Consider the following 12,215-nt stretch of genomic DNA (forward strand, 5'->3'; position numbering starts at 1 on the left):
AACGATACTTTCGATACCAGTATCGCGTGATTTCGATACCGATACTGTATGGTATCGCACCGATACCAGACGAGAAATCGAGACTCGAGACCGATATCTAGTGTCTAATTTACAGACCTTATTCGTATTATGACTAACTCTTTGTCCATCCTAGCCCAAAGAAATTTCATGGCTCAACACACAGTGGGAAATCATATGACCATAAATCAAGAAAGTGACTTACTAAAAATGTCTAATAGTGGGCCTTGTTACAAACATCCTTACTAAGATTTTTGATAAATCATAAATTTTATTTTATTTGTAAAGTTTATAGCTGATTGTTTAGAGAAGCAGTTTAGTGAAAGATTAGGTAGTATATATTTTATTTGTACTGAACATATACTTTAGAAATTTACTGTTATAAAGGTAAAACTACTTTTGTAGTTAAACAATAATGGTGTAAGTACAATTTTACTTCATCAAGAGGTTGTTTTAAAAGATGTTTTTTTATTTAAATGAAGAATAATGGTTGATGTTTAACTGACTAGAATTAGAAAGTATATGATCTTTAGACGTCAAAATGATTTTGATTTACATAGCCGGATGCATGGTCCGAAATAATGAAGGTTCAAATGATTTGTACTTTTATTATCAGAACTTTAGAGATTTTACTTAGGAAATCAAATCATTGTAATATATTGCTATTTTATATTTTTGTGAAGAAGCTGATACTACGTGCATTTCTTCGTTGTGCAATCTACTGATGCTTATATCTGAATCATAACTACTAAATATCAAAAAAACCTATTGGGTTATGTTTTTAAACATATTCTTTAAAAGCTATTGTAATTTGGATTCTCTAAGGTCTGAAAAAACATTAAAACAAAAAAATTATACACTTAGCAATCAGAAGACAGTTAAAGTTGGTTATTTAATTCATATTGCGTTTCCATTAATATTTTTGTGTTTTGATAACAAGTTTCATATTCTTGTTAAATATTTTTATCGTTTTACAGAACTAATTTGTAAAAAAAATTAACTATGGAAAGTATAAGTTCAACAGTATTGGAAAAACTAGACCACCTAATCTAATCAAGAACACTCAAGAAAAAATCAGGAGAAATTCAAAGAGGATCATAAGAAATTTGGCTTCAACAATAAATATTAGTTTTGGTACTATCCAAACCATATTACAAGTTGATCTAAAACTTGCAAGATTAAAAAAGAGCATAGTTCATCTACTATCACAAACCACCAAAGCAAAACGTTTGAGTAAAGAGAAATTTCATTTGGATATGCGTAAGAATGGCACGCAGCTTTCAGTGTTGTGGACAAATGAGAAATCATTTACAGTGCAAGCAATACATAAAATTACAATTGAAGCCATACATAAACATCAGAACAACCAGATCTCAATGAATGAGGGAATAGCTTTTTAGCGCCAAATGTCAGCATATATATATATATGCTGACTTTTGGCGCTAAAAAGCTTTTCCCTCATTCATAAATTATAACTCCCTCATTCATTATATATATATATATATATATATATATATATATATATATATATATATATATATATATATATATATATATATATATATATATATATATATATATATATATTATAACAACAAACCGGTTAAATTTTTTTTTTTTGATGGACACATTATTTTGGTTTTTAACCACATAAATTTTATTTTGAGCAATTTACTTTTCCTTCTCAAATAATGTTCTTTGACAAATCAAGAAATGTTTTGAATTACTTTGGTTATTGAGTATTTAATTATACTGCGGAACACAATTTTTGCTGTCAAAGATGTCAGATCTTTTTTAGAGAAATTAGGGGTCGTAGATTTCAAAAATTTTTTTCTTTCAGATCATATTACGGAAAAAATGATGTAATATGCGTATATTAAAATACTATAAGCTGTCTATTTACATAATGTCTTTTTACATAAGAAAAATATTTGTATAAGACAAAAAATGTCAGTTATATTTATACATATGAATATATATATATATATATATATATATATATATATATATATATATATATATATATATATATATATATATATATATATATATATATATCGTGGACCTTTTCTATGGAACAAAATAGTGCGGCCAAATTTTGTTTTTTCATCTGAATTGACCTATTCCTTTTTCAAGCTATCTATTAAAAAAATAATTTTTTCAACGAAAAATATTCTTCATTTTTTTTGATTTCTTAAAAAATACTTTCAGTTGCTATTACACATTGATTTGTCATGTTTTATTTTGAGTTTCACTTCTAAAGTCTGTAGAGTATTAAATTTATGATATATTCATGATATAACTTTATGATATATTATGATATATGATATATTTATGATATTTATGATATTAGTGATTATATATTCTCGGTATATATTTATTTTATATAGTATATAGATGTTTTTATTGAAGAAGAAAATAGATTTCTGTTAAGGGCTTCGTGATAAGGTCATTGTGATCTTCTTGAAGTCCTGCCCTTATAATATTATAAATCTTAATGTAAATAATATTATACGGAAAATAAATAAATAAATAAATAAAATAAAATAAAATATCTAATATATATATATATATATATATATATATATATATATATATATATATATATATATATATATATATATATATATATATATATATATATATATATATATATAATAAACAAAGTTGAGTCACTCATGCCACTGAAACTGCGCTTTTCGGTTTTCCTGTGATGAAATGTTTGCGGACATTTATGATGAATTTTTGAACAGTAGTCTGCCATCATTTGTGTATCCTATCGTTCACGGTACCTTTTTTTCTCCACCCTTATTTCTTGGTGAAATCACTCACCCTGCTCATCGCTAACATCACTGAGACAAGTTAGAAACCGATCCAAGTGACTATGGAGATAAACTTTGATGCTCATACTGCAACCAAGAGCAGAAAAAATGAGCACATTTGTCACGAGTTCTACGTCGTTAGCGCTTTATGGAATTCAAGAAAATTACTGACAATGAAATTAAATGAGGACCAAGCTACTGCCTCATTTATCTCCATGGAATCCTTAAATCATTGATCCTTCAAGAGTTTTCGGATTTGTGCTCCATCGAATATACCTGCTTTAAGCCTCTCCATGGTCAGTAATGGAAACTTTTTACTTATGTACCTGAAGCAGGCACCATCTTCAAGCGCGGATCTAAGGGGTGGCCATTGTGGCAATGACTACATAGTTTAAATTTAACAGCAGCCACGTTAGTTTTGGGTTTTTTCTCTTAATGAATATACCTAAAAACTAAAATTTGGGTACATTGTTACAAATTCCTAAATCCGCGCCTGATCTTTATTCAATGTTTTAACGAATTTTATCATCAAACCCAGTTTAATGAGCAGTGGTGGTAATATTATCTTTTCTCGGTCAACAAATGGCTCAACGATAATATTTAATTGGCCTGCTGCTATGGTTTCTCTCGGCGGCCACTGCCTTCTTATCCAGTGTTGTTGTTTGTTTCGACTGTCCCAAAGACATCTAAAACTTGGGAATTTGGTATATCCGCATTGCTGACAGAGAAGAAATTAACTATCTTCAAATCCACACAAATGATCCATTGATGATCTCGGTACAATACTTATCTAGTACAATGGCTTTTGTGGCATGACCTTACTTCATTCTAACTTAATGACCAATTGGTATTAACCTGGAATTGTTGCCGTTGTGTAGAAGCACATACATATGCTGTGTTTTGAACTTTCTATAAATAACTGCCAATCACAAGGCGTGTATTTGAATCCACCTAATTTTAACAAAAATTCTCTAACAATGTTACAAAAATCGAATTCATTCTCTTCTGTGATACACTGCAATTTTTGTATCCGGTAACAGATAGTTTTTTTTCGGCCAGTCTGGATGCCAACAGTTTTGACAACTTCTTTGTCAAACCGAGATCTCTGATGAGGTCATTCAATTCTTCCTTACTCAACCCTGATTTTGATAATAAAAGTCCTTCGAAGTCTATGTCTTTTTGATCACCACAGGTTTCAATCTTAGATTCATCCGACTCGTATGAAATATCTGGTAAATTCGTACAAGTTGACACCTGTATCTTGTCACAGTTTGGAACGAGTCGTCTCACCAAATCCAGATGAGGGTATATCCATTTACTACGGTTGCTTCTGTTGATCCTCTGAACATTAACTGACCTAAAGAAGCAATCATCAATGTGGTTTTGTTACTCTCTCTACACCATCGGAATACCAAATTTCATGCACTTTTTTTCCCTATTTGTCCACTGACGCAGATGTTCTGTGCACATCTTACTCACAGTATGACCTGCCTAAGATTTATCTTGGTCCCCTAATTTAACTTTAAGATAAGCCAAATACGCTTTTTTAACAATTTCTGTTAGAAATTTTCGATTCAGGCAGAACGTGTATTTACCGCAGATGAAACAGAATACATTAGGATCACCTTTGCATTTTCGTAATGATACCAAATGAAAAACTTTTAACTTCTAACTTTTAACATACCACAACATCTAAAATGCAATAGAGAACGTTTTCCATAAATAAATTTGACAAATAATGCATGCAATGCAGAAAAAATATTCTGGTAAATTATGGTCTGTTAACGTAATGCAATGATAGAATCGTTGGATCAGAAAAACTTGAATATCTCAAAAACTAGAGCTGATAGCAATACATCGAACGTATCATGAGAATCTGCTTCAAAAATATAACTAGAATGAGTTATAAAATTTTGGGCACCAGAGAAAAAATTTTTTTTTGTTCCCCAGTGTTATATATATTTTTAATTCTATCAAAGAAACCAACATTTTCGATGGTGTCATCATCATAGTACTGTGTATGCTTTATCTGAAGCAGTTTCTCTTAGCCAACATAAAATCAACAATGATGAAGATATTCCAAATGTTAGCACTAATGAATATAGTTGTTCAAATAATCAATGTTTTAATCTTAGCTGCAGTTTTTCAAATTCTCGTAAAAATGATAATAGCAGTGAGCTTGACAGCAGTTCTTCTAGTAAGCCAATTAATGATTGTGTTTTAGTGAGCAATGATGAGAATAATTTTTCTGATACAAACTCTTACGAATCAATTACAAGAAAATTTTCTGACAACTTGAATAAGGATATTGATTTCTTAGATTTCCAACTTTGTAAATCATTAAAACTTTGGTCATTGACACATGATGTATCCGACAACATGTGAATGATTTGTTAGCACTTCTAATTGAAAAAGGTCATTCTTTACCCAAAGATTCTTGTACGATATTAGGTATAAAGAATAAAAACGATACAGCTGTTGTTGCAGACAAAGGATATGTATATTTTGGAATAAAAATAACATTAAAAGAATATTGAATTTACATGAATGGCAATCACAGGATATTTGTTTAAGTGTGAATATAGATGATCTACCTATATAGAAATCTAGCTCATATCAAATATCGCCAACCTTAGATCAGTTTGGAAAGTTTCAACCATTTATGTTAGTATTGTAAAATTTTTTATAGTAAAGTAAATCAGTCGAAATAATAATAGGTGGAAAAAATCTTAAATTGTTCATTAATTTCTTTGGATAAGGAAGTGGCCACTCTGTCCAGGGTTTTAGAGTTGTATATTTTTTTAGCACTGCCAAAGAAACACCCATGAACTATAAGTCTAGTTTTGGAATTGAAGAAATTATGTAATAAGAAGGAGCCTTCCAAGGTTGTAAACTTAGGTAAAAAGCACTTCCTGTCTTTGCATCATCATCATCATCATCATCGTCATCATCATCATCATCATCATCATCATCATCATCATCATCATCATCATCATCATCATCATCGTCTTCATCATCATCATCGTCATCATCATCGTCTTCATCATCATCATCGTCATCATCATCATCATCAACATCATCATCATCAACATCATCATCATCATCAACATCATCATCATCAACATCATCATCATCATCATCATCATCATCATCATCATCATCATCATCATCATCATCATCATCATCATCATCATCATCATCATCATCATCATCATCATTATCGTCATCATCATCATCATCATCATCATCATCATCATCATCATCATCATCATCATCATCGTCATCATCATCATCATCATCATCATCGTCATCATCATCGTCTTCATCATCATCATCGTCTTCATCATCATCATCGTCATCATCATCGTCTTCATCATCATCATCGTCATCATCATCGTCTTCATCATCATCATTGTCATCATCATCATCATCATCATCATCATCATCATCATCATCATCATCATCATCATCATCATCATCTTTTAATTTGTCTATAAAAATAATTAAGGCTACTATTCCAAAATAAGAAAAAGAAAAAAATGCAGCCCTCTCAGACACTTCTCTCAATCTGTTAAGTAAAAACAGAATTATATCAGCTACCCTGAATACTTCACCAACTTCATCCTGTAAAACTAGAAGAGAAGATTTTTCAGAAGCCCTCCTTCCTCCTCGCTCTGCTAGCAAAAGCCGGATATGTCTTAAAACACCCATAAATACCTTTACTGATGGTGGAGCTGGGTTTAAGGAGATGACAACTAAACGTTAGTCCATCTTTTATCAACAGTTCTATTTCAATTTTTCATATTTAATTATAGTTCAGTCGTTGCATTTTTATTACCTAAAGTAAAGGTCAATTGATAATAAAAATTCACAAAATTATTTTAAATAATCATATGGTTTTTACTTATTAATTGGTCCTAATCTCTGTGACCTCTAAAGAAAAAAATTCCCCGGCGATTTATCAATTAATTGCAAAGAGAAATAATTTGATTACATAATTTAATTATTTTTTAGTGTTATGTTTATGAAAATGGAAAAATTAGAGGAGAATCAAACCCAGATCATAAACATGTTGGCATCCCTAATTGATGGCGTGAATGTGATTCAAACGTTGGAGTGGAGAACCTTCAGCCTATGTCATCGATAGAAGAGTTTGACATAGAGGAAATATAACTTTGAAATAAAACTTATCACTGTAAAAAGGTAATTTAAACTTTTAATTAGTTTGCGCAACAAAATACCTGCAGTTCTGATCTGCAAGACATGCCAGAAAGAGCATCCACTTATAAAAAATTGTTTCAACTTTTTTATAAAGTTATTTAAATTAGAAAATGGTATTATGGAAACGTGTCCAAATCACACATGTGAGAAACTATAGACATTAAACCTTACAAAAAACAAAATTAAAGAAAAACAACAACATTCATCATCATAAAATTTTGCGAACTGGAACTTGGATGAAAATTTATTGGTACTTATGCAGTAAATTTATTTGCGAATTATGAATGGAGTAATATATTTCCCCATCAAAATGAAAATTTTATAACACTTTTTACCACAAAACTACATTTTTTATTTAGAAAAAGGCTTTAAAACCGATTGGAAGAAAAGATCTGAGAGCAACTGTACAGCTTGGAATAGATGGCTTTATGGTTTGTAGTATCCAAGATTTATTTTTTAAAGATTGAATAACTGGGAAAAGAGCATTTTCAAAGACTATACACTATCGTTGCTTGCTAAGTATATATTTTCAATATTTCCATAAGATTTTCGGTACATGCTAATCATTTCATGAATGAAGTTGAAAAAACTGAAAAATGTTTCTTCACGCTAGTTTTTGTATCATTGAAGAAGTCCGTGAGCTAAAAGCTTGTTGTGCTTTAGTATTAAGTGTTTCCATAAAATTAAGCGAAATAACTTGATGACGTAGTGAAGCAATAAAATAAAAAACTATTATACCATTCGAAAATTTATATTTAATAAAACAAATGTGTTTAAAAAACACAAGTTACATGAAAATTGCGTAAGCATGAAACACTATTAATTTACCGTTAAAAAAATTTCAAAAAAATATAATTTCATTTAGAATTTCATGATGTAAAGATTATTGATATGCTTTTACACAAAAAGGTTTTTCAATTAGGAGCGTTTCTAGATCCTACAAAAAACTTAAAAAAAGTATTAAACCGAATTTAACGGGGGAGACTAACTCAAAAGAGTCATTTGAAGTAGGGCTTGAAGTTTTAACAAAGTGATTCAAGAGCTTTTTAACTAATGTTTTATTATCTTATTTTGTTTTATGCCTGTTTAACAGAATTTATTTTGGCTTTTTAGATTTTGAAATTATTATTTAACAATTGTGGTCTTTTTTTTTTCTATGAATAAACATAGTTTACTTTACTGAGAGAGAAATGTACTTGCTGAAGAAAATTACAATTAACACTGTAGTTATTTTTTTACTGGAAATTAGTGTGGTATAGTCTTAAACAGCGGATTTTAACATCACTATTTCTTAAAAAAAAGTCTAAAATAAAAGACGTCCGTAGAACGAAGAAATTGGTGACGTCCTAGTGACGTCATTATTTCGTCCCTTTGGGATGGACGCAAAGCGTTTAAATTTGTACGTCCCTTGTATGTCTCCACTTCGTCCTGTTGGGGCGTCTACTGGTCCAAAACCAACGTCTTCAGGATCTGCAATGGACGTCCTTTTGCCAACTGAGACATGGTATTTGGGATCACGGAAACCAATGTTTTTTTTAAATCGTTATTTGCGGCCGTAAATGACACTGACATGCGTACGAGCGTAATACGCGTCTAATTAAAAATTAAAATTTTGATGTATCACATAGGGTTAGGACTATTGTAATTGTAATTGTAAAAATTAAATACAATTACACATTACAATACAATAATATTGTATTGTAATATTACAGAAACAATAAAAAAATTTTATTTTGGTATTGTATTGCTGTGATGAAAAACAATAACAATGAGTATTGTATTGTTTTTTTTTCTAACAATACAATAAAATTCGAGAACTATTGTATTGTTTTGTTTTAATGAATTACAATTACAATAAGTATTGTATTGTTTTTTTCTAACAATACAATAAAATTCGAGAACTATTGTATTGTTTTGTTTTAATGAATTACAATTACAATAACTATTGTATTGTTTTGTTTTAATGAATTACAATTACAATAACTATTGTAATGTTTTGATGAAAACAATTACAATAACTATTGTAGTGTATTACTTTACATTACAGTAGAAAAGCTAACGTATTTTAACGTATTTATATTCATCTCTGACGAACTTACTATTATTTTTGCAATTTTTTATTTACAGATTTGAAATATATTGCAAATTTTATTTTTTACATATTTTGATCAGAAGAAATTTACGTTAAAATTATTTTTGTAAATTGGGCATGCCGATCCTATAATTATGCGTGGTTATGGTGACAAATTACCATGAGTGTGCCATATATAGCACATTTAAGATGATCATTAAAAAACCAAGTTATCTCTTTTTAACCGATTAAAGTTGTATAAATAGGGTAAAAACATTATTTTATATATGTTGATTAAAAAGTAACAAATGCGGTGTTGATCTTCTAAATATAATATAATACGCAATCGGTATTAATCTTGATCACCTTCGGATCATATTTAGATTTCGCATCACCTATCTTGTTATGTATTTCTAAGCTCTAAATGGCCGCAGAATATTGCCTGTTTGATGATAGCCTTACTATTTAAAGTTGCCCAATTTACCATTCTCGCACCTTCCCCATCCCATTATGTTTCAGTAAAATAGAATCAATCATTAAATATTAGTTGTATCCTATTTCAAGGGTACAAGGGTATATAGTCGGCAACAGGACTATTAAAACATTTATTAAATTTTGACAATAAAAATAATTTCTTTTATTACAATAACAATATATTGTTATTGTATTACAAAGACGAATTACAGTACAATATTTATTGTTATTGTAGTGGGTCATTACAATACACTTTTTTTTTCAGATATTGTTATTGTTTTATAAAGGTTAATTGCAATACAATATTTATTGTTATTGTATTACAGAATTACAATAGTTGTAAATCACAAGTATTGTTATTGTTTTATAAAGATTAATTGCAATACAATATTTATTGTTATTGTATTACAGAATTACAATAGTTGTAAATCACAAGTATTGTTATTGTTTCTAAATTAAGTTAATACAATAACAATAATTATTGTTACTGTTATTGTTTTCATTACAATTATAATAGTCCTAACCCTAGTATCACATATTTATATTTGATGGCTTTAAAAATTTTGCCTCTTTTTCACCATTCTAACTCACTGTAAACCACCGCAGTTTTGTAGTTTTATAAAGGTTTTTATTTTGTTTTGTATTTTACGGCTAATGATTGCCACAAGGGATGGAACTTTTAATTTCAAAATAGTTGTAATTTCTTCGTTACTATATAATATATATATATATATATATATATATATATATATATATATATATATATATATATATATGTATGTATATATATACATATGTATATATACATAAAAAAAAAAAAAAGACAAATATTGTTGATTAAAAAAGATAAAATACTTTGTTTTTTCTGTTTAAAAAAACGTCTCAAGTTTGAGTCGTCATCTCGGTAAATCGGTCTGTTACTAAGTACGTTGTTACAAATGCATCAAAATACGTCTTAAAAAATTCTAGGAAGTTTCGATAATAAAATGTTAAAGAAAACTTCTCGGAAAATTTTTGTTAAATGTTTTTTGTTTGTACATAATGTCATGATGGTCATACGACGTGTTATAATCACTCTATGAGAAAAGCATAATTAATTTGGAATATTGCTATACAGAGGATAAAAACAATAATGGGAAATAAAAAAAAGAAAAGTAAAAAAGCTTTGAAAAAGCCAGACTCAAGGAAGTTTTGTGAAAAGTGTAAACAACTCAGAAATGGAAAATTTTGTTCAGAATGCGGAAGTTCACTAGAAGAAAAAAAGTGTCAAGGTGAGTTTTTTCATATCTTTTCTTAAACATGCATCATAAAATGTGTGTGTGTGTCTATATATATATATATATATATATATATATATATATATATATATATATATATATATATATATATATATATATATATTTTACTTCAATTTTTTTATTAAATGTTAACACTTGCCGACAGTTACTCATATAAAAGTGTTATCGTTAGATAAGCCTAAAATATAAAAAATACATGTTTCTGACTGTCATTGCACTTGTCAAACCCTTTTTTCAATTGTAATTAGCTAAGAACACTGTTCAGATAAGCTAATTAGATTATAAGAAAGATGTACTTGCTATTTGAAATGAGCCTTGGTATCCACTTTAAGCAGTTCAAGCCTAGCTTTCTTGCCCAACAAAACCATGCCATGCCAAGATTATATCCATAAACTTTTGAGCTAGATACTGAAAAATCATTAAATGCATGGAAATGTTGGTAGAATAAGTTGCTGAAATGTCTTAAGGTAATCACTGGACACATGTGAAAGCAGAGAAAGCTGTGTTTCCAGGCAGTTATCCCAATCAGTTGTTTCAAAATACATTTCAGCAGAGATATCCAATATTATGTTATTTTAATCAAAAATTCGAACAGTATTAGGTTGCACTCTCTATCTTCATTAGATAAAAATCTTGCCTGAAAACATCCTATTTGTCTTCACAAACAGCAGGTATCAACACATGTTTAGAATGAGCAAAATAATTATTGTTCTGCAGTGCTGGAAACACAATATCTTGATCTGGTTTATTGAGTTTCTGACACTACCTCAAAGGAAAAATAAATTTAATGACCCATCTTGATATCCAATTTGACATTTTATGTGAAAGCATGTATAGCCATTGACAATAACTATAAACTAACTAGCCCCTGCAATGATTTTGATGCAACTGTCTGTAACTTATGAAAACATAAGACTCCACTAGCTTTCATAAGCCATCTAGCATGATTGTAAAACCTATTTAGTTACATTCTACAAATGACGTGTACTGACTTGAATCACTTTTTACCTGCACAGTGAAATACTCTTTCTGAAGATATCCCTGATAGTGCTGAGATCTTTAGGGATCTAATCAACAAACTTTCCAGAAAAGGAAAAAAATTCAATAACTGGGATGTCTTTTGGATAAAACATGATTGCTTTAGAAATGGCACCAGATGATGTTGTAGGTCATGTCATTTGTCCAACATTAACAAGTGAAAAATATTTCGAAATATTAATTTATCCATGTGTAATTGAACTAGCAACTGTTGTGGTCTTCCCAACTGTCTTCAACTTTTCTATGCAGTTGTACTTAATGTTATTAGATCTA

At 29.2% G+C, this 12,215-nt stretch overlaps 1 protein-coding gene and 1 pseudogene across 3 annotated transcripts in view; both read left to right on the top strand.

Moving 5' to 3' along the window:
* The first annotated feature begins 433 nt into the window (after positions 1-433).
* LOC149882726 (uncharacterized) lies at positions 434-8,115 on the top strand (annotated as a pseudogene).
* A 2,501-nt stretch (positions 8,116-10,616) lies between these two features.
* The window catches only part of LOC149882727 (E3 ubiquitin-protein ligase rnf213-alpha-like), a 72,433-nt gene continuing 70,834 nt past the window's right edge, over positions 10,617-12,215 (top strand). For all 3 annotated transcript variants that reach the window (XR_016444695.1, XM_090065712.1, XM_090065713.1), the window contains exon 1: positions 10,617-10,877. Coding sequence is in view for 2 of the 3 variants with exons in the window: in XM_090065712.1 (XP_089921838.1) it covers positions 10,739-10,877 (139 nt within the window). In the remaining variant the exon portion in view is untranslated. The remainder of the gene's footprint in view (positions 10,878-12,215) is intronic.

This window comes from Hydra viridissima, unplaced genomic scaffold (genome assembly GCF_058129835.1).
Source record: "Hydra viridissima isolate aposymbiotic clone 2 unplaced genomic scaffold, HvirCarnegie_v1 scaffold_10, whole genome shotgun sequence".
Lineage (NCBI taxonomy): Eukaryota > Metazoa > Cnidaria > Hydrozoa > Anthoathecata > Hydridae > Hydra > Hydra viridissima.